The sequence below is a fragment of the Sus scrofa genome, chromosome 9 (genome assembly GCF_054392235.1).
Source record: "Sus scrofa isolate SSC_HxYL_T2T_F1_AM1 chromosome 9, Sscrofa_HxYL_maternal_Yorkshire_Landrace_v2.0, whole genome shotgun sequence".
In the NCBI taxonomy this organism is placed as follows: Eukaryota; Metazoa; Chordata; class Mammalia; order Artiodactyla; family Suidae; genus Sus; species Sus scrofa.
The window spans coordinates 2,151,554-2,174,730 of NC_139391.1; the positions used below are offsets into that span (position 1 = coordinate 2,151,554).

The following is a 23,177-nucleotide window of genomic DNA, read 5'->3' on the forward strand; positions in this document are numbered from 1 at the left end:
GGGACCATGCCTTCCTGCCGCTGCATGAAAAGATCACTCACACTTAGGGACTGAGAAGCTTTTCACAGGAATCCAAAGAGCTTGCAAAACCCAGGTGCGTCTTAACTGCAGGAAGTTCAGATGACGGAGGGAAAGAGGGGGAGTTTAGGAGACGTGGATCCAGGTCTGAACCTCCCCTTGACCATCGGAGCCTGGGCTTCCTCGCCGGGAAAATGAAGACCATAAACCCACCGGCCTCACTGGGTCACAGCGCGGCCAGACGAGAACGTGTGTGCAGAGGGCTTGACCCCTTCTCGCCCCGAGGAGCGGCTCCAGTCCTGGTAGTTATTAAATAACCCACCGAATCTCAAAGGTCTACAGGCCAGGGCGAAGCACGCAGGTGACTTCAAAGAGCTGTTTGGCTTTACAATAGAAGGCGGGGTGCACCTGTCCAAAGGTTTCACCAAGACAGGACTCGCTCATGCAAGGGAATCACCAGGAGGGAGGGTTCTGAGCTGCCTGAAAAAAATGCTCCAAGAACAGGGGACAGGGAAGCACACACACAGGGACCCTTCGATAAAAACAGAGCTGTGGGGAAACAAGTGGCTGTCTAGGGTTGCTGCTGACCCGCTGAAAAATCTTGGGACAGTTACCTAACTTCCCTGTGTCTCAGTGTCCTCGCCTGTCAAACAGGTAAGAACGTTCTTTACCTTAACACAGGAGAGCCCTAGAAAGCCCCCAACACCATGTTCAGAGTTTTAATGGCACAGTACAAAGTTGTGTATCAATTTTCAGCACCAAGAGTTGGGGGGGGGGGCGGAGAGAAAGAGAAAGAGCAGAGAGAGAGCGAGAGACACCAAATAGAGAAATGCCTGGAAGGAAATACTAAGAGCAGTAGCTCCTGAGTGATTTTTTATCCCTTTAAACTTTTGTGGTTTAAAATGATCTGTAAGGAGTATCACTGGGTTTATATTCATTAGAAGTTACAGAAGAAATTAAACTAAAAGTACAAACCAGATGTTAATTCTGAGAGGAGAATGCCTAGGGGATCATCTGCTCACACGTGTGGGTGGCACTGCCGAGCCCTCGGGGAAGGCGGGGTGCACCCGCCCAGGGCAGCCCTGACCGGCTGGCTCCTCGGGCAGCAAAGCTGCTTCAGGGTTTCAGAGCGTCCGCCCCCCCAACCCCCCTCCTCCCCCAGGTCTAACTGTGTTTTAAATCTAACACTGAAGCGACAGCTAATTCGACATTTTTAAGTACAGTGTCCCGACCCAAACAATCAACTGACTGTGGGTGGAATCCATTTCCACGAGGAGAGGAGAGGAACGAAGAAATAACGGAGGGAGGGAAAAGCGTACTTCCCACGGGAATGCATCACTGGGGGCCTTAAAAGAGCAAGCTCCCCAGTTCCACAGAAACACGGTTTGGTTAAAAAAAAATCCCAAGTATACAGCATATCTTGGGGAAGCGCTAAAAATACACACATCTCGTTTCATTCGAATGATGATTAGGGGCTGCTCGGTTTAATGTGCCACAGCCAGGACAGTGCTGGCAGCCATCTGCCCCGGGACCTGTCGCTTGCTCGCTCACTCACAGGGCCCCTGTTCGGCCCGGTGTCAGCCTGGGGACCCGGCAGAGGCAGCTCCTGGTCTCATGGGCTTTCCCGAGAAGACCCTTCTGGATTAAACGTATCCGCCTGCACTGCTTTCCCGAGAAGACCCTTCTGGATTAAACGTATCCGCCTGCACTGTCCGCACACGGCGGGGTGGATGTCCCTTGCTCAGGTTGAGGCAGATGCCCCCCTTGGGCGGGCACCTCTCCACGGCCGTCGGGACAGCCTCTTACCTTGGTGGCCTTCAGCTTCCACTCATACTGATTCCGTTCGTTTTCCAACTCTTCCACCTTGATTTTGAGGTGCCGGAGCTCCTGCAGTAACTCCTAGAGGGATGAAGAAGAGAGAGCCTGGTGGGTGAGGAGCAGAAGGTTCCCGGACCTACGGCGCTGGCTAAGCACATGCACATGGGGTGCCCAGCAGGGGCCCCGACGCCAGGCTGCAGACTGCGGCTCCAAGCTTTAACCACAGTCCTTGTTTCAGGACCTGGCGTGTGCCCATTCAAAACAAAAGCCATGGAGTTTGCACTGTGGGGCGCTGGGATTGGCAGCATCTCTGGAGCCGTGGGACGCAGGTTCAATCCCCAGCCTGGCCCAGTGGGTTAAGGATCCAGCATTGCCACAGCTGTGGCGTAGGCTGCAACTGCAGCGCAGATCTGATCCCTGGCTGGAAACTCCATATGCTGCCGGGCAGCCAAAAACAAAAACAAAAAACTCCAAAAAACAAAGGCCTGGGAGTTCCAGACAAAAGACAGAAAATGTTTTTAGAGCCTGTTCTGCCCACCCCTTTCTGACACCTGTGCTCCCCACGGGGCAGGACATGGAGGGGGCAGGACAGGGGGGATTTGTAAGCAGAAAAAAACAGAGAGGCAGACATGAGGCGGCTTCCCACAGGCGAAGGGGCTGGAAGCAGGCACTCGGGGAGGCCCTGTGCTGGACGGAGGAACCCAGGGCCGGTCAGCGATCCGGAGAGGTTTCCCAGAGGCAGTGACAGCTGGGAGGACAGAAGTACACCACCAACGGACAGACGCTAAGTGGCACCTGTAGAGCCCAGTCTGGGGGTTCCAGTTCAGAGGAGGAGTGGCTTGAGGGGAGGGAGGAGGCGTCCAGGGAGTGGACGGGAGGCACCAAGCAGGACAGCCCGCTGGGCTGGAGTGGGGAACGGGCAGCACTGAGTGGACGCGAGGCCACCAGGATAAGGGGGCTGAGAACATAAGGCCCCCTGATGCCGTTCTCTGGAGAGCAGGGAGCCAGTGCAGGCTGCTGAGTGAGGGAGGGACACGGACAAAGCTGTCCACGGGGAGCTGGGAGTCAGGCCTGAGCTTCGGGCCCCTGGGCCTCAGCCTTCTAAGGAACCGCTTCAGTAAGACAGCACTCAGCACCCTTGTCCCAAACCTGGGCTCCTTGTTAAAGAAATGGTGCTGCTAAGTGGTCTCTATCGGAAAGAAACTAGCATAAAAGCGGCTGCTTCCCCAGAGGCTCCAAACGCCAGATTCAGGTAGCAAACCTCCCACCTAACACGTGGGTGGCACAGAGGCATCTCATGGCCCCCACGGCCCCTCCTCCTCCCCTCCTGGACATCCCTGTCTCACTAAATGGCATCTCCAACCACCTGGTCACCTGGGCCAGGACCTGGCACCCAGGCCGGGCGTCTCCACCTGTCTCTCCATCTGCACTTCACCCCAAGTCTTGCTTCTCCCGCCTCCAAGGGCATCACGTGAATCGCCCATTTTTCTCCAGCTCTTATCCCCATGACCCTGGCCCAGCAGGTGGTCTCGAGAGCCTGGACAGTCTCACCACGGGGGGGTCCTGTCAACTTTACCCCACGACCCACACAGCCTGGCCCGACCCAGCGCCCTGCCCGCCTCTGGCATCGTTTTCTCCCCCTGGTTATGATCCAACCACGCCCGATACTTTTTAACGCCTCTTTCCCCCTCGGGACCTCACGCATGCTGCCCCCTCGCTCTGGAACTGCCTGCCAGGTGCATCCCTGCCCGTCCTCCTGCCTCCCTCAACTAGGCTGTGTCCGCCTCCACACCTGACCAGGTTGCCACTCTGGTGACACCTGTTAGAGCCTCCTCGCTCGTCTGCAGTTGAACACGCACTGGTGTGACGGCTCATGGCTACGTCTCCTGCTCCACTGCGAACGCCATGAACTCTGCTGACCCCTGGCATGTGGTGGGAAGGCATCACTCTGGATGGATGAACACGTGACACTCAAGCCATCATTTAACTGGCACAGAGCTCTGTGCATTCTGAGACGATCCACCAGAAAGCTGGATTTCATGGGGATTATTTACTATGATTTTCTTGTAGCTAAGGCGAACATGTGTTGATGCCCTTTAAAAAAAAAATGTAAGAGCTCCCGTTGTGGCTCAGTGGTAATGAACCCAACTAGTATCCATGAGGTTGTGGGTTCGATCCCTGGCCTCGCTCAGTGGGTTAAGGATCTGGCGTTGCCATGAGCTGCGGTGTAGGTCATAGATGTGGCTTGGTTCCCGTGTTGCTGTGGCTGTGGAGTAGGCTGGCAGCTGCAGCTCTGATTCAACCCCTAGCCTGGGAACTTCCATGTGCCACGGTGGAGCCCTAGAAAGACCAAAAAAAAAAAAAAAAAGAGAGAGAGAGAGAGAGAAAAGTCAGAGTTCCCACTATGGCTCAGTGGTAATGAACCCAACTCGTATCCACAGGATGCAGGTTTGATCCCTGGCCTCACTGGGAGGGTTAAGGATCTGGTGTTGCCGTGAGCTGTGGTGTAGGTCACAGACGCGGCTCGGATCCCGCATGGCTGTGGTGTAGGCCGGCAGCTGCAGCTCCGATTTGACCCCTAGCCTGGGAACCTCCATACGCCGCAGGTGCATAAAAAGCAAACAAAAGCTGTCTTCCGAGCCACGATTATTGCCTCTGTGATCTGCAACATCAGACGTAAGACCTAGGGTGCCTTGCAAGCAGATCCAGGGTCGATTTCTGAGACCATTTCTGGCCCCGCCGGAGGGGACGCCCGGCCTGCTGGGGGCAGAACCGGAAGAGGAGGTTCCTGAGGAGCTACCGCCGTGGGGACACAGAGCGTGACATCCCAGCCCTCGTGGCCTCTTTGGGGCATCCTCTTCCTGAGCTGCCTGTTGCCTGTGACGGGCTATCCACACCGGTGCACACGTGACTTCTTCTGCAACCTCTCTGGGTCAGACACTCAACATGGGGCTCGCCCCAGCAGCCTCTCCAAAGCTGTCCCCACCTCTCATTCTCACTGGTTTCCCGCTGAGCCCTCCCTTCCCGCCCACGTCTGGGTAGCGATGTTCCCTGTGTTCCAGGGTTGAGCACCAAGCACGGCAGCGTCCCACAGACCTGGCTACGGTGACCTGGCTACGGAGAACTCGCCCTTCCCTTCAGCTTGCAAGTCCTCTCTAAGGGAGGGCCTGGGAGACACAGGCCACCTCTGCGTACCTGCCACCACGCAGGACCCGGTGACACCCGTGTGAGGGGCCCACTCCAGAATCCGGATCAGATGAACCCACCGGGTCCAGAGGCTGTGACACCCCCTGATGTTCTCCCTTGAACGGGCGAACTTCTCTAGACACTCATGTGATGGCAACGGCCACAGTGCATGGAACCCTGGGTTCTATTTTCTCACTGGGGATAAGCCGCTTTAAAAACACACTTGAAAGGATTCTTTCAGAATGCTGTTCTCTCTCAAATTAAAAGAACAAGTCACCTGAGATGACATTTCATTCCACCTCCCAGCCCAGGAAGGAGAATGAGCGTCTGAGTCGCTCCGGGGAGGGGCGATCACGAAGCCCCGCCTTTTGCACAAACCCCCCATCACGCGGGGCGCCGGACACGCCTCATGCCCAGGCCGGAGGGAGATGAGGGCTGCCACCTGGCGGAGGGTTGGCCTCGCCCGCTCAGACCCTGGTCGGCGAGGGTCATGGACTCAGCTCGGTCCGCGGGCAGCGAGGCCCGAGCCCTGCCCAGAGGCAACCGCAGGTCCCTGTTAGGCCACAGCACACTGCTCTGGTTAGGAGACACCCGGCCCCTCCGCCCCGAGATACTCCCCACACGCATGCTCCCGGATACTTAAGTGCGGTTCCTACAGGGGACCCCTCCCCACAGGCACAGGCCCGGCTGCAGGGCTGGGGTCGGGCCGCCACCTCCTCAGGGTGCTCCCTACTGAGTACGAGGCGCTCTTGCATCTGCCTGTGGATGTCCAGCTGCAGCCCACGCATCTGCTCCTGCAGCTCACTGATCACATTCAGAACCGACTGCAGGAAGGAAGAGAGAGGAGAGAAGGGCGCTCAGCACTCGGGGAGCCCTCGGACACGGGGCAGAGCCGGAGGGCGGAGCGCAGGGCGCCCCGCAGTCACTGCGCCGAGCCGCGCCCTCCGCAGGAACCAAAAGACCGGCGTTTTCCGCGCCTGCGCCACCCGCTCCTCCGGCCTGGCCTGCAATAGGAACAGCCCTCCGGCAGCTCCCTTGAGCCACACTCCCTTGGACCGGCCTTGCACGTGGGCCTCCGGGGCCCAGAGTCCAGCCACAGCGGAGCCAGGCCCACATCCGGACGCGTCCCTTCTGCAGACGCCCGTGTGCACACGCCACCTCCCTCCCCAAACACCCGTCGCCCACGCACAGGGCCACACGCACGCACGCTACTGCGGCCCCAACCCCAAGCTCTCCCTCACTCCCCACGCCAAGCCTGACTCCTTGGTACCTTCAAGAGCCTTCTGGCCTTGACAGCTGCTTTGGAAAAATAACTGCCCCCCTGGAGGCCACACCTGCTCAGTTCCCAACCCCTTGCGCCAGCAGCCCTACTGGGCTTCCTGTATCCACGCCACAGACACCGGGGATCCCTCTGCAGGGATCCAAGGACTCAGGAAGCAATGGTGCTCCCAGGTGAGTGGGGGGGACACACACATAACAACCACAACAGGCTGCAGGTGCTAAGCCAGCAGGAGCGTGGGGCTTTCGGGCTGAGTGAGGGAATAATTCTGCCTGGGTCAAGACACAGAGATGCACGAGCCTAGTGACATCAAGCAGACACGATCTAGCTCAGATGCCCGACAAGGGTTGAGGGTCCCTGCCCGGCTGGCCTCGGCCACGAGGAGTCACAGTCTAGCGCTGTCTCTGCGGAGCTCTGTGCACCTGTCAGAGGCATCAGTGGGGCCGAGCCCATTCTTTCTTTGATCTTATCAAGAACGTAGCTTTAACGAAAAGCCTTTCTACTGTCCTCACCACTGGCCTCGGCGGCTTTGCCCGTCCTGATGCTGGTTGTGCAGGTCACTTTCTGTGACCTTTCTATCTTCCACACAAGCCTCTCTGAAAACCAGTTTCTCTCGAGGTACCCTCTAGGCGTTTCCTCTTTACTGGTATTATTCATGAGGTCACATAATCAGAATTACCTTTTTAAGTAGTTCAATATTCTTGCGTCATGGCTGCTATTTCACTCCTGAGCTTTCCAAGGCCTGGTCAACCAGCATCCATAGCGCGTGTCTGCTGTGTCGAGTCTCCCCTCCCTCCCTGGGGTGAACGCTCACGAGAACCGTGGCCGCACTCTCGAGGTGCCCAGCACTTTCACTGCGCAAGCAAGGTTCTCCCTTTGCTTCAGCACAAGAGCTAGAGCGGCAGCTTTCCTGGTTTCTTTCTCTAGGTTCCAGGCAGAAACTATAAATGGGGGGGGGGGGGGAACCAACCTTTGGGACACGTCCGTGTTTAGCTGGAGGGGCTTTTGAGGAGCTCCCCAACTCTCCCCTCCTCCATGACTGCTGTCTGTCCCCATCACTCTGGGACTGTATCGGGAGTGCACCTGCCTGCCTCCTCTGCTCCACGTGACCCTATGATACGCCCGGCACGCCGGGGACACTCTCGCCGCCCCCCATGCACATGGAGGTGCCATTTTCCAGCATGCCCACCCTCGGGCCTGGCACGTCACCTTATTTTCACAATACTTTGTCTCCAGGGCTGGCACATCTCCTCTGAACGGGTCTGTTTCTCTCCCACAGGGCAGAGCCTCTTTTAGTGGTGTTTCCATTCTTGGGTCCCATGTCGTGACGTTCAGGTAACATTTATAAGGTTTCAATCACTGTTTTGTGACCTCGACTCAGTTTATTGCTCCTGCTTTGCCAACCATCAAAGTTTTTTTTTTTTTTTTTAAGGTTCTTTTCTGCATGAAACGACTGGGCACCTCCCATGATCAGTCGTTCCCACGCCATCCCACCTGTTAAACTTGTTCATAGGTTTTGTTTCTCTCCGGCTTCCTTCATGCTCGGCTGCCACACCGCTGGTGGGAACATCGACTCCCTACCTGTCAAAAGTTCAAGCGCATGTACCCTTTGACCCTTCAACCGCCTCACACAGGTCACAGTTACTCGCAGCAGCCTTGCTTGGAACAGCAAACACTTGGAAACAAATAATCACCAAAAGAGAACTGGTTAAATACATGAGGGCCGAGACGGAGAAATAATATGCAAGTATAAAGATGACTATAAAATGCAAGTATAAAGATGTATGAATATCAAGTACATTTTTTCAATGTCCTTGGTATGACATGAACTCTATGACTGCTCAATTAAAAAAGCAAGCTGTGGACTTCCCGTTGTGGCTCAGCAGGTCGTATCCCTGAGGATGCGGGTTCAATCCCTGGCCTGACTTGATGGGTTAAGGATCCGGTGTTGCTGGATCCTGTGTTGCCGTGAGCTGTGGTGCAGGTTGGCAGCTGCAGCTCTGATTTGACCCCTAGCCTGGGTACTTCCATGTGCCGCAGGTGTGGCCCAAAAGGGAAAAAGAGAGAGAGAGAGATCTAACAGAGAATAGACTTGCTGCCAAGGGAGGGGGGGTAGAGGCGGGATGGAGTGGGAGTTTGGGATCAGCAGATACAAACAGCATATAGAAGGGATAACTAACAAGCTCCCGCTGTAGGGAACAGGGCACGATACGCAGCATCCTAGGATAAATCATACAGGAAAAGAATATGAAATGTATACACACACACACACACACACATAACTGAATCACTTTGCTGTGCCCTAGAAATTAACGCAACATTGTAAATCAACTATAGCTCGATAAACTAACTTTAAAAAGGTCTAGAGTAATGTATTATTTGTATAAAAACGAAGGAAAGAACTTAGGCACCTGAATATGCTTGTCCATGTCTAAGGTACCTCCGAAAGATACAAAACAAGCTGATAATACTGGAGCCTGACTGTGGGCTGTGGCACAGACATGGAAGGAGAGGTTTTGCTGTGTAGACCGTTTGAATTTGGAGTATGTTTCCTATACGAACAAAAATGAGTCAATAAAATCAAAACAAGGCTAATAAAACGCTCCCAGTCAGGCCAGCTCTTCTCGGAGCAAACACAATCGCCCCAGCCTTTGCTCTGGACTCCGAGTCCATCACTCCAGTTGCCCCTGGTTCAGAAGTCAGAATCCCTCCGTTCCATGGCCTCAGCCCTAGGAAGAAAGTACGCCCCCCACCTGCGCTCTAAGACAGTCCACTTGCTGCCAGGAACCCTGGGGGCGGTTTCCGGTTCTCCGCGCGCTGGGCTATCCCCCGATCAACTGGGCCGGCCTCACTTTCCAGCACATGCTGGGTGCCTGCCCCGCTCTGGAAGGGCTGCTCTGGTACATGTCGGAGCCGTCCGACCTCAGCCCCCTGCTCGCCCCGTGCTTGGGGAAGCCAGACGCCCTCCTCTGAAAAGATCCCCCAAGGGACGCACGCTGACAGGTGCACCACCCAGAAGGTGTGCTTTGCCTCTGGGTCGCCTTCTTTCAGCTTCCACTCTCCTGATGGCAGTGTTGACTTTCCATGTCGGTCACTTTCCCTACAGTCCTGCTTTTCCGGAGTAAAATTTAATTGGGCCAATCTTGGGTCCCCTGCAATGACCCAGGACCATGGCCCAAGGCCAGGAGGAGAGGTACAGAAAACACCCACGTCCCATCCGGGCCGCCCCTGATGGACGCCTGAGCAAGGCTGCTGCCAGCTTCTCTCCACTTAACAAGAAACGTTCACCTCCAAGCCCTCGGGATTATAGACCAAATCTGTAGTCACCGCGACGCTACTGGCTTAGGATAAAGCCTGAGCTTTTTACACGGACAGGAGTTCACTTCAGATCAAGCTACTGCAGAAAAAAAAAACCTCCTGCCTCTTTCAAACCACAAGTAATCAGGCCTTAGGCTAAGCACATTCAAAGGACTCACAGCAGCAGGGAAGGACGGAAAGCAGCATTCTCTTTCTTCTGGGGACCTGAGCTGGCCAGCCTCCCACCCAAACACGTCCACGCACGTGACAATGGGGCAGCTTAGAGAGTCCTCCGCCTGGTTTTAAGCCTCGGCTGCTCCAGTGACCAAGAGCGGCGGAGGTTCTGGCACACCAGCAAAGGTTATGTTTAATGGCAAGAAGGAGAAAGTTGTTTCAGGTCATGTGGCTGTTTGCTGAGGATCACAAGTTTGAACAGCCTGGAAAATGCCTCCGTGTGGAAACCTAATGTTTGTAGTAGCAACTGGGAAGGGCTCTTATCTGGTCGGACTGAGGCCAGCAGCTCAGGGTTTATGTGGCCTCATGTGTGAACAGCCTCCCAGAAAACGAAAACAAAAATTCGGATTGAAAAGTAAACCTATGGAAAAGGAAAAATGACCGCCTTGGTGGCACTTGGCCTAGACGCGGGGGTTCCCCTTCTTTCTTGAGAAAGAAACTGGGCCGCCCCAGCTCGGTACAGGCTCAGCTCTTTCCCCAGTGGTCTCTCTCTCTCTCTCACACACACACACACACACACACACACAGGCCCATGCGTGGGTCCATGTTCCCCACAGTGACTGGTTCAGAACCGGGCACGTGACCAAACTGGCCCAGTGAGATGCTAACTCCTAAGAAAGTCTCTCTCTCTCTCTCTCTGCAGGAGTTGGCCGGTAACACGCAGAGGCGCTGCTGGCCACCTCTGCCCCCACGTGGGGAGGCCTTCCTGAGAAGGAGGCTGGAACAGAACCGAATCATACACTCAGCCCGATTTCTAACGACATGGTCAAGCCATCTGGCTCCAGTAATACCAGCTTTTTAAACTCTAGGTCCTGCCAGTGCTGTGACTCTTTCTTTTCCTTCTTTTTTCTTTCTTGTCTTTCCTTCTTTTTTTCTTTCCTTAAGCTCGCCTTTCGGCCTTCTGACAGAGTTTATTCAATTCTGCCTCCAAGCCTGAAAGTATATCCACATGTGACCACACAGCTGGAAATATGGGTAAAATAACTCTAAAACCTGGAGAAAATTCCATTGCTTCCCTCTGAACATTTAAGCAGCAGCATTTATCAACAACTGACACTCAGATAAGTTTTCGGTCTGCGTGAACTTTGCAGGAGGGCAATAACGCAGCTAGATCTGTGTTTCCATGTCCAGCAGGCGTAACCGCACAGTCAGTAGCTGATAAAAGCTAGTTATTACCATGTGGCCAGCTCCGTGCTAAGGATTATGCATGTACATTATCTCACTCCTCCCTCAGAACCACCGAGCAGAAAGCAAGTACTACTATCTCCATTTGACAGAAGAAGAAAGAAAGGTTTCGGAGGCTTAATAACTTGCCTAAGATCACAAAGCTACAGAGGAGCTGAGCCTGGATTACAGCCAGAAGATGTGCTTCACGAGCCTGCACTCTTAGTCTCTAGAAGATAGTGCCCGCAGCCTAATGGAGATAAATTTTCGTTTGGCAACTCCCCTTCTTACTAATGGGCATGTTCTCAAAAACAACGCAAGGAATATGCCCCACGAATGACAAGTGTCTCAGTCACCAGTGCTTACCCAGTAAACACAGAGAGGTGCCCAGGGTCAGGACGTGATGATACTGGCATTTAACCGAAAGAACAAAATCCGTCTTTAGGTTTTAGAGATGCCTGCGTGGAAGCAAAGGACCCTGTGACACAGACCTAACTTTTTTGTGATTTTTTTTTTTGCCTTATCTCATCACATGGTTACCTATTTTACAGATAAAGAAATTCAAGTTCAGAAGGGTTAGGTAGTTAACTTGTTGAAGTTCTAAGGGCGATTAAGCAGTTAGGTCACTAACTGAGCCAAGGTGCTTCTGCGGCTATCTTCTTTCCACATCTCCCGATGCCAGAAACAAACAGGGACTTGCAGGTAGAAGCACGTGGAAGGTGATGACCTGGGGTTAAAACAGCCTGGTCTCTCTCAAATCAAGGAGCTCGGGGCCCAAAATTTACCCAAAACGTGTATCCATAAAAAGGCTCTGGTCAATTGAGTATGGAGCAAGAGCAAGACAAGACACGGAAAACGCGCTCCAAGAGAGAGCCTCTGCGTGGGCTCAGCAGCGGGAGAAAAGAAGCACGTGACCCAAGGACTCCGGCCGGTCGGGAAACGCAGTCAGGGAACAGAGGGTGCCTCCAGACCCCGAGAGAGTGACGGTGGCCTGCTGGGCAGCCGCCGTCATCCCCTGCCTGGTCGCTACCGCGGCGCTCACAGCAGACGTCCTGGGTCCCCCAGGTCTTGTCTGGTCCTCCCTCCGCCACTCTCCCCTCCCCATCCTTGTCTGCAGCTTGAGGGAAGCAAAAGCCTTAAAGCCAAAAGTGGGTGGTTTGGGCCTTGCTGAAATGTGCAGCCACAGCAAAACCTGATAACTTGGTATTAACACATCATTGCGTCTCTAGCGCATCGATGTTTCTGGCGCCCGGTGGCTGCCAGGCTTGGGGTTGATCAGGCAGCCCAAGGCCACACGCGGCTGCTTCTCCCGATCGGAGCTTCGGACAGTACGGGTCCCCCCAGCACGTGATGTCTCCCACTCACCTCTGCTTTTTTCTGCTTCTCCTCCTGTTCTCTCTGCTCCTTCTCCATGCCCACGAGCTTGAGCTTCAGCTCAGACACTTCCGTCAGCAGATCGAGCTTCTGGGTCTCCAGAGATGTACGACTTAGCAACTCCTGCAGGCGAAAACGGAGCCCAACGTTATAACCCTCCACAGCAACACGAGCAGCTCTAGCGCCCCCCACAGCACGTAAGGCACGCTCGCCACGGTGCGTGGAAACGTCTGCGGATGAGCCGCAGCCGGACTGAGGACAGGCCCGGGCTGACGCTGGGTCCCTCGGGGATGACACAGCCCCTCTGCCCCGCCTCTGCTCTGCGAGACAATACGAGCCCCAATTCTCAGAAAACCCCTTTGTCCTTAGTCACTATTTCCAGGTAGAGAAAGATGGATCGGTCTGCTCGACGAATGAAACTGTTCCACCTCTATTTTTCAGGCAAAGCGGCATGATCCTCTCCCCCAAAACAAGCAAATCAATCAATCAAGCAAGCTTATGGGACTGATATTTTTCTAAGCCACAGTTTCCATATCACCTCCTGGCCTCCGTCAGTACTGAGCCCAGTTTTCCACACGTCACAGTGAGACCTCATTGCAATGTCCCCACAAGGGAGCAAGAACAGACAGCAGACAGTCAGTGGATATTTATCACACAGTCATATTGGAGTCTTATTTACGAGATACGTCTACTTCCTGGCTGCTGTGGAACTAAGTAAGGCGACTGTCCTTTCCCCACCACGAGGACAGACCAGGAGAAGTGAGCAGCAGTCCCGCCGAGCCCAGAACAGTCGTCAACAACCTGCCATTAACTCATACACTTAATAAGCATAAATCAGACCAAAAGCAAAGCTGACAAGCAAAGCACCTGCTCAGCACAACCGGCAACTATGAGGCCCTCAAAGGCCAGGGGTAACATTTCTCCACGGGCCAAAGGCCTCAAATCCTGGGGCGTGGCAGGCGCAGGACACACAGGTCCCAGCGAGGAGACCACGGCGTGGCACTAGGACAGGAACCAGCCCGACGAGCAGACGCCACGGTCTAAACCTTCCCATTGCCTCGGGGACCCGACCCCAGTCTGAGAACGGCGATCGCAGCGGTCTGACCCGGAGCTGCCACCTCACGGACTCCCAACTGTCCTCAAGTCATACAGCAAACCACACGAGACAAGATTTTCAACTTGGGTACGTGATTCCCTAGGCCAAAGGCCACACGTACCTCAGAAAGACAGGCTGCGACCTGTCCATCTGCTGACCTGAGGGGAGGAGTATCTAGAAGCCAAAGAATTCAGTAAAATGAACTCGGTAGGGGCTGAGGAGCCCAGTCAGACTGGAGGCTGGCTTATGGGGCCAAGGCCATGGTGCCCCGTGCCAGAACTGTGGGCCACTTGGTCATGAGCAGCTGCCCGGTAAGTGTGTCCAATGTCGGGGGTGGGAGGGGGCAAGGATTCCCTAAGCGGCCCCTCTGGGCTACACACCACAGGGCACTTCACACACTCCCCTCAGTAAGCGCTCCCAGGACTGGGCAGTAAACACCATCACCCCTATGCTGCAGATGAAAAAACTGGCCCAGAGAGCGGCCTGTCTTGGCCAAGGGCACACGCCAGTCAACAGCAGGGTCGGTTTTCAACCCCCGGTCTGTTTGGCTCCAACACTCATTTCTGTCTGATGCATCACGCTGCTTCCCAAACAGAGGAAGAAGTCCAAGAATGTCAACGGAAATAAAAGATACAGGCTGAAAAAAGCCAATCCACAAATATTCACGGAGCCCAGAAAACAGCCACTCCACCTGTCAGGATCTTGTTGAGCAGGTACGACGGGCTGGGCTTGGTGCTAAGGCCATGCGGGCCTTAAAAGGCCCTGAAGCAGTCCCCGGGTAAGGAGGATGCGACCCCCCAACACTGCCTTCTCACCCCAGCCTCCCCCCCCCCCGACCTGCCTTTCTGCCTCCGCTACCTCCTCTGCGTCACTCTCTCCATCCTGTCACCTACCCGCTTTGTTCTCCAAAAATGACTTCAGGGGCTTTGCCAATACACATGATCCAAGCAAATTAAGCAAGTAGGGAAAGAAATCGAAGCCAGAATGACCGTTGGTGTAAAACTCATGGCCTACACACTACCGTACATAAAACAGAGAACTGACAAGGACCTGCCACCCAACAGCGCAGGGAACTCCACTCAACATTCTAACAACCTGCATGGACAAGAATCTGAGAAGGAATGGATTTAGTGTACGTGTAACTGATTCACTTTTCTGTGCACCTGAAACTAACACAACATAGTAAGTCAACTCTACTCCAATAAATTTTTAATTTATTTTTGTTTATTTATGTCTTTATTTTTTCAGGCCCACGCCTGCGGCATATGGAGGTTGCCAGGTTAGGGGCTGAAGCGGAGCTGTAGCTGCAGGCCCACACCACAGCCACAGCAACGCAGGATCCTTTACCCACTGAGGGCAGGGATCGAACCCGTGTCCTCATGGATGCAGGTTAGGGTCGCTAACCACTGAGCCATGATGGGAACTCCCAATAAATTTTTCATTTTAAAAAATTAAAATGAAAAATTAAACTCATACCCTCAAGTAGCTAGAGATGGAGTGTGATGTGTGTGAGCTTCCCAGCCACCAGTGCAAAGAGGAAAAGGAGCAATTCCAGAGCTCAAGGTCCATGGGATAATAACGATGGTTCCGGAGTGCTGAGAACGGAGAACTTTTCTTCCATGAGACTTTCATCATTTGTTCAGTGAGTATGTTTTAAAATATCTACCAGGAGTTCCCATCGTGGCTCAGCAGTAACAAACCCAACTAGGATCCATGAAGACACGGCTTCAATCCCTGGCCTCGAGAGTGGGTTAAGGATCCAGCGTTGCCATGAGCTGTGGTGTAGGTTGCAGATGCGGCTCAGATCCCCTGTGGCTGTGGCTGTGGCGTAGGCCGGCAGCTATGGCTCCAATTCCGCCTCTAGCCTGGGAACTTCCATATGTCGCAAGCCCAGCCCTAAAAAGACAAAAAAACAAACAAACAAAAAAAACAAAAACAAAAACCTACCAGACACTAAGGCCGGGGGATAGGAGAGTTTCAAGCCCCTGCTGAGGAGAGCGTGCATGGCCTAACCTGATATTCACGCAAATGTCTACTGACCAGCATTCAAGATACCGCTTTGGTGGGATTCAAAAAAGCCTCAGAAGGCGTCTCTCTTGCAAGCTAAGAAACTACTCTGCTTCCATTATTGCCCAAAACCCCTCCGGCTGGTTTAACTGCCAGGTTGTGACTGGTCATACTAATGGTATAACTGGCTGCATTCAAGTTCCAACAGCCATTCCAACTGTTCTTGCCGGGGTTCCAATGGTCACGCTACCTTCCTAAGTAGATATTTCAGCTGGACTCACCCACGTTTTCATCAGCAACTTGGGCTGCTTAACTTCACATGCACCATTGATTACAAAACTTCTACTCTCTCCCAGCTCCTAACTATTGAGCACATGCTTCCTGCTTTCATTACCATCACCCCTGGTCCTTGTCATTAATAAGTACTGTCCCACTCTCTGAATGCAAAAGCAGCCTTCCACAGCCGCCGGCCAGGCCAGCTCCACTGCCCCATCTCCAGGCCCAGCATGGCCTCCAGCCACTGGTGTGTACTGTCACCTCCAGCCTAGCTGTTTTCAGGGGATTTACATACCCTGCATTCTCGTCTTTCTGCTTCCAGCATAAACGGAATCCTGGCTCCTGCAGGACGTGACCAGTCCTTCTCAGCATCTAAGCAAGACCATTCTGCTCCAACAGCCCAACACACAGAATACCTTTCCCCGAAGACCGCTTCCACATCACTCGCCCCTGCCCTCCTCCTCCAAGGCGGCGCCACTCGGTTATGCCACAGCCTCCCCAAACATCCAGACCCCAAGACGGCCTCCTACGGCCCTCGAGGCTTCTGTGTTTGGATCGGCAGTTCTCTACCTACTCTGGACACACCTCCTCTGCTCAGTAGTGCAACCGTCCCCTCAATATCCACCCTGGCGCCTGGACCTCAATACCAATAGGCTTTGCTTTCACGTCACTGCGGCTTCTCAGCAGGACGGCCACAGCCTGGCCCTCATCAATTCTCTCCTCCGGCCACAATCCTCTGACTTTCTTAATTGTTAAGGCCGCACCTGTGGCCTGTGGACATTCCCAGGCTAGGGTTGGATTTGGTGCTGCACCTGCAGCCTTCCCTACAGCCACACCGGATACGAGCCGCATCTGGGACCTGTATGCTGCAGCCCGCGGCAATGCGGGATCCTTAACCCGCTGAGCGAGGCCAGGGATCAAACCCGCATCCTCACGGAGACAGTATCAGGTCTTTAGCCCACTGAGCTGAAGACTCCCCTCTGACCTTTCAACTGGCCAATCTTTGGTTTCTTCCTCTGTGGCCACTGGTTACTTAATTACGCCCTATTTTCCTGGTTTATCAACTTCCTCTCGGCAATATCTGCCTCCTTACTCACCTTATACTTTGAGACTTGTCATTCCAGAAAACCCTTCATCTGAATCATCCCTGCCCCTAGGTCCCAAGCATATTTGCTTTACAAGAGCCCAGTCCAGACCAAACCTCAAAGGCTTTTGTCCCTGTTTCCACTCCCCGTGGCCTGAGAATTGCTGGTAAGAAGTCACTAAAGGATGCCAACTGCTTTCCATACGCGTTTACGCGATCTAATTACAGCGGATCCTCCAGCGCAGCGGGGCAAAAACTTGTATTCACCTGACTGGCTCCTTCAGAGACTGTTCCAAAGCTTTTCCACTCTCCCTGAGCCCTAAACCCCACCCGATCCCGTCTGCCCGCCCCCCTCCAAATAACCTCTTCTCATGTTTACTGAAAAGAGTTTTAAAGATCAGCTGATCACTCCCTGTACTTAGCCTTCCCCGAGTCGGCTCCCACGTGTCCCTCTAGAATCCGTACCACAGAGAAAGCAAGCCCCGCACCTTCTTTCTGAGGCTAGTCGGACACAAGGGTACAGCCCACTTCCTGGTCGGGTTCTGAGAACGTTCAGAACCCTTCTCCAGCCCAGCAAGCTTCCGGATTGCACAGCAGCAGCGCATGTTCAAGGATGCAGAGTCCAGGCTTTGCTCCTCGTCCCCCCCCACGACCCACCTTCCCGTGGTGGATCCAAGCGCCACGCCATCCACTCAGCTGGGAGACTCAGATCACTGCCTGCTTAACCAGAGGGGTCTGGCTTTTGTCCTCGGAGCCCCGGTCCTGCTTCTCCCTCTAGCTGGTGGCGCAGAATGACGCCCGCTCTCAGGGACCTGGGCTCCCCACCTCCGTCTGCCTTGGAGGAAGTTCCCAGGGCGGCTCGGCTTCGCCAGGGCAGGGCCATCAATCACCCGCTCTGACAGGCACTTAATCGCGCCCTCGCCATCAGCCTCCAGGCCTCGGGCTATGAACACGATCCACTTCTGACCTTCGCAAGAACCAGCCCCCTGGACCTTCCTTCCCCGAGGGGACCACCAGCCGCTGCCCAGGGCTCGCTCAGGCAAATGCGCTCTGCGGGCACGTGGGCGAGGCTGGCTCTCCATCCGCCCGGGAGCCAGGCTCTCAGAAGCCTCCACACTTTCTGCCTCTTCTTCCTCATCTTCCTGTCATTTCCCAGCAAAATGTCTGCCCGCTGCAGCCCAGCTTCTGTCTTCAGCAGGCAGGACACAGAGGCGGCGCCAGTTCTGGGCCCAAGGTCCAGGCTTTCAGACCCGACTTCTGCTTCTCGGCTCGAGACGACCCACTGACTCGCCCTCCATCCGTGTCTCCGTGTGAGCCCATCCCCCGGTCTGTCTCTCTGATCTTTCCTTTTAGTTTTTCATCTCTGCAGCGTGGTCACTGCCTGGTCCTTATCTTTATCTGGAAGGTATGTGCTTTGCTTCTAAAATCTTCTTCGGCTTCTTTTATTCCATCTACCCCTTAAGAAAAACATCCCTGGATCCTCAGCGCTCAGCCCCAAGATGGGCGTGATTTCGGCTGGGATCCAGCCTATGTGTCCAGAGCACGAAGGCCGAGGCCGGGCTTGGTGCCTGCTCAGCCCCTCAGGGTGTGACCTTGCCAGGGGTCCCTGGGAATCATGAAGCTACAATAATGGGGGAGGGGAAGGTACAGGAGTCAGGTGGGAGCGCTGGGGGGGGGGGTTGCTGGAGAACAGGGGCAAAGCGTTTCAAAAGCAGCACTGTCTGCCCTCCTGATGGTTTCAAGGTTGCCTGGCAGGGGACGGGCATGGGGGGACGGGGGGTGTGGAAGGAGGGGGGTTAGTGCTTTACTCGAAGGACCAGGTAATGAAACTTCGGGGGAAAACCAGGGCAGAAGTGATCCCCAGCCCTCGCTTGACCGCCACCAGTAACCTGCTCCAGGAGACTCGCATCTCCTTCCCGGTGTGAAATGAGGCTCCCACCGCCGAGCAAACCGCCCTGACTGGAGCGGATAAAGAATCTGCCTTTCAACTCCGCTCCCCCTCAAAGGCCTCATCTTGAAGCAATTAGCTCCATCTCCAAGGGTGGAACCCGACCCCGGAGTTACCAACCAATGACGCAGGACAGCAGCCAGACCGGCAACCTGAAACCCGAAGGAAAAGACGGGCCTTGGGGAGGCTTGAAAGGAAAAAAATGTGTCCCTTTGCCCTTGGAAGTAGTTGGCCAGGCCCTGCCGGGAAAGCCTCTTTTAGGGAGAGGGGCTCGCAGGCAGCCTGGGCGTGGGTCCAGACTCGGTACCCACTGAGTCACCGCTCCGAACTCAGTGCCCTCAGCTGCAAGAGGGAGCAGAGCGCCGATGCCCACTGGAGACCCCACGGCGCATGAGGGGGGCTTGAGCGCAGCCGTCGCCTCGGCCTCCTAACTCCCCCAGAGGAGGCTTTAGGGAGGGACTGGCAGACCCTCGTCGTCCTCACCGTGACCCAGTGTCCCGTCTCCTCAGACCTGAGCTCCTGCTCAGTCCTGGGCACAGCTCTGTTTAACATCCTCTTTGAGGTAGAAATACCTCCTTTACGGTGCTCTTGGGGAGTGCCTGTTGTGGCGCAGCAGAAACGAACCCACCTGGTGTCCACGAGGACACAGGTTCGATCCCTGGCCTCGCTCAGTGGGTTAAGGATCCAGCGATGCTGTGAGCTGTGGTGCAGGTCACAGATGCAGCTTGGATCCTGAGTGGCTGTGGCCGCGGTGTAGGCCGGCAAGGGCGGCTCCGATCCGACCCCTAGCCTGGGAACTTCCATATACCGCAGGCGTGGCCCTAAAAAGCAAAAGAAATCAAAGTAAAACACAAGGGCTCTTGGGAAATGCATGCGCTGGGCGCTGACGGCGCTTTGCTGGGTTCGTGTACCCAGGCACGCTGTCCCCTCACTCGAGAGCAGGAACTGGGCCTGTGTCCCGGGTCCCACACCCGCCTTGGCCGTGTTAGTCCAGTTTCAACCAAAGCGAAATAGCTGTAGCACAGCTCTAAGACGGGGGAATGCAGGTCCGCACGGCCATCCCCTTATCTCTGTAGATAAGGACACAGGTTCACTGACTCCCAGATCAGCAGCCGGTGGGGCACTTGCAGAGTCATGTCCACTGACTGAAGCCCCCAGACTGCTTACTCTCCACGCCTCACCTAAAAAGCGGCCAACACAACGAGGCTGCCCGCCCCAGGGAGGCTCTGGGTCACGGCAGAGGACCTGGAGCCTGGTGTCCTGCCACGCTGCCCCAAAGCTGGGGTGTTCCTCAAAGGAGCTTGCATCCTCTCCTCCTCCCCCGTCGGCTTCCCCGCCCTGCCTTCTCTCTGGCCGCAAACACCGCGTCTGCTCTTGACACTGACGACGCCTGTAAACAGCCAGTCCCTGGCGAGCATCCACTTGGCTGCCGGCTCTGCAACAGACCTCTTCACCGAACAGCGTCTGCTCCTTCCCTGAAATCATCTCCCTGGAGGGAAGGGTCAGGGGTTAGAGGCAGAGCTTACAGGACCCCAGAGAGCCCGCAGAGGCCACGTTAGCCAAGGCCGCCAGGGACTTCGCATACATCAAGAGTGGGGGCACCTCTCTCGGTGACACAGATTTTGCTGCCAACTTGGTCTGAGCCAGCACAGTGGGGAGGGCGCTGGGCCACAGCACTATTCCTGGGAGTTCTTCTGGGCCCTGGGCTTGCAGAGCCCAGTTCAGAGCCCTCACAGATGCAGCTGGGCGATGCCCTGACCTGCCTAAGGGACAGAGGGACAAGGCTCGGCCCCGTGAACTCTGACCCCCCCCCAGATCAGTGAAAACAGACTCAGGCTGTGGCCCTCTGAAGACCCACGTGTACGTTTCCTGGGAAATGTCTCCTCCTAACGGCGAAGTTTCCCTGGAGAATGCAGGCCTGCCCAGCGAGTTTGTGAGGTTGTATTTCCACAGGCAGCCCCAGCAGATGCTTGTAGCTGCCCCTTCTCACCCTGCGTCCTGCCGCAGGCTGCAGACAAGAAGTCTTTTGCCCTCAAATGTCCCATAATCATGTGTGGCTCACGTGGTCCTGCCTCTGTGCTGAATCCTGCCTGGTCCGGATTTCCTGGCTAACACGGGTCCTTCATGCTCGCTTTCTGGAGACCAGGTGGGTTCCAGGTGTAGAAGAACAGACGAGAACTAAGACATCCGCACTCAGCAGTGGGGGCCGGGCCAGGCCAAGCTGGGCTGAGGCGCCCGTGGCTCACACGGTGGGTGGCAAACTCCCTCCCTCCCGGGCTCCTGGAGGCAGGCCGACATCGCCAGGGGAACAGCGGCGGCGAGGCAGGTGGCACCAGGGGTCGCAGCCCATGGAGACACAGGGTCTGGGCGACGCTGGTTGGGGTTGGGTTCCCAGGTCACCCCAGGGCTCTTCCAGCCAGCGAGGGAGCAGAGACTGGAACAGAGGCTGCCGATCAGAGATATGGGGGCTGGGCCTGAAGGTAAATACTGCGTCAATCGCACAGTTTTACTTTTTTCATTTAAATTAGTTGCCAATGTTTTTAAAATAGAAAGACTGGCCTTTAAATCTTTACATCTCGGTGTCCAGCTGCTTGTGAGAACTGGGGATGTCTCCGAACCCCGGGCCTCCACAAGCATCAGCTAGAGCTGAGCTGCAGCCACCTCCTTGAGACAGGATGCATTTGTGTGCAGGGCCAGCAGGCGCTGGATCCCCAGGGGAAGCAGGGTCAATAGGCCCCCAGAAGACCCCACGCTGTGGCCGTGAAAGGGTCTCCTTCAGAGCTCCTCGGGCCTTTAATAGGAGGCCAGGCTCGGCCGGGCAGGACCGGTCTCCAGGGCCGGCAGAAAGAGGCAATTGTTTGCCTCCACTCTCTGGCTCAAGGCTGTGAGTCACCCCGGCTCTACCACAAGCCCTGGGGCCCAGGATATCACAGTCAAATCCGGCACGTCTCTGCCTGCTCGGACGACACCTACACAGGATGTGCTCCGAGCTATAGACGGCATCACCCTGAGCCATGGTGCAAGGATTCAGCATCTTTTCAAAAAGCGTCCAGCGGATCGGGGGAAGGCATCGGCCCGCACAGCGGACCATCCGCCGTGGCATCTGGGGCTGGCCACCCACCATCTCTAGTCCGGGCACCCACTGCATGAGTGGGAGCGGAGGCTCAAATGCCACCTATGACGTAACGCAGAGGCCTCCAGGAAAAGAGTTTTGCACAATCCTCTCGTTTCACCCTTGAAACCCTGAGAGACGCGCAGCCCAAGTTATGGGCCCAGAGGTAGCTTGGTTACGTTCGGGAAGATCTCGAAGGCGCAGAGGTAGCAAAGACGAGCTGCCACGCGCCGAAACCCCCAAGCCGGGTGCCCGCCCCACGGCACACGCAAACCCACGACCGCAAGCTCAGCAGAGCGCACGAGCAAGGAGGGGAGAAGGACCAGGATGTTGGGTCTCAATCCAGTCGACAGGCCAGCAGACGTGCAAGGAGGAGACCGCCTCCCCCGGCTGGGGCTCGGCCCCCGGGGCAGACACTCTGCCCAGAGGGGGTGCCGGCCGTCCCGGCAGCGCGCGGCCAGACGCTCGGGCACCACGATGGGCCCGTTCTGTCCTCCAGTCTCAGGGTTACTCACCAGGCCCTGCCTGCCCCCGAGAACCGTCAGCCTTCTGCTCTTTTCCTGACGCGTTCCCTCCCCGTGCACGTTGTCCTGGTCTCTGTCGAGGTGTTCTCAGTTGGCCCATCACCTTCCTTCCCCGGTCCCCACCCTGGCATCACACCTTGCGCTCTCTCAAGAAACATCCTTTCGCAGGTTAGCCTTTGCCCTCCACGAAAACGCTTTTCTGCCTTTTGAGAGTCCTCCACCAGGCTATTTTCTTTCCCGAATCTTCAAAAGAAAGATTCAACGTTTAAGAACAAAATGAGCCACAGGAAAGACTCAGCTCGGACGGCCACGCAGAGTTCCGGCGAATGTAATGAGCAAGAAATGACACACGATTTAGACCATCGAATAGCGCCAAGACTGTGGTAACTTACGAAGCAGCAGAAAGGACAGACCAATGACAGCTTCGCAGCTGTCAGATGAGGTTTCTACAGGCTTATTTGCATAAAAACATTGTTAAAAGTTCCTCAAAGCACTCAAAGAAACACTTGGAAACTAAGATGCTTATCCTAGGACCAAAGGTCATATTCAAAGCCTGTGTTTATTACTATTCCGAAGAGAAGTGATTTGAATTTTATGCCGACCACAGCAAAAAATAAATAGAAAGTTAGAGCGTGTGTGGGGGGGATGTTATAAACAGTAATCTAATTGAACCCACTCATTTTAAGAGACAGACTTTCATTCTTTAAATAATTAGTAAGCATTTTTATGTGCCAAGTACCAGGAGCTAAAAGGTATACAT

The 23,177-nt window shown here is 55.1% G+C and overlaps 1 protein-coding gene across 50 annotated transcripts in view; it reads right to left on the bottom strand.

The window, feature by feature from the left end:
- PPFIBP2 (PPFIA binding protein 2) overlaps positions 1-23,177 on the bottom strand; it is a 153,290-nt gene that overhangs the window by 38,016 nt on the left and 92,097 nt on the right. For 22 of the 50 annotated variants that reach the window (XM_084974863.1, XM_084974840.1, XM_084974832.1 and 19 more), the window contains 2 exons: positions 12,362-12,493; positions 1,825-1,917 (listed from right to left, as the gene is read on the bottom strand). In XM_084974863.1, the coding sequence (XP_084830989.1) occupies positions 1,825-1,917; positions 12,362-12,493 (225 nt within the window). Of the gene's footprint in view, positions 1-1,824; positions 1,918-5,678; positions 5,847-12,361; positions 12,494-17,490; positions 17,627-23,177 lie in introns of those variants that run through there. The other 28 variants (XM_084974828.1, XM_084974829.1, XM_084974825.1 and 25 more) reach the window with 5 other exon arrangements.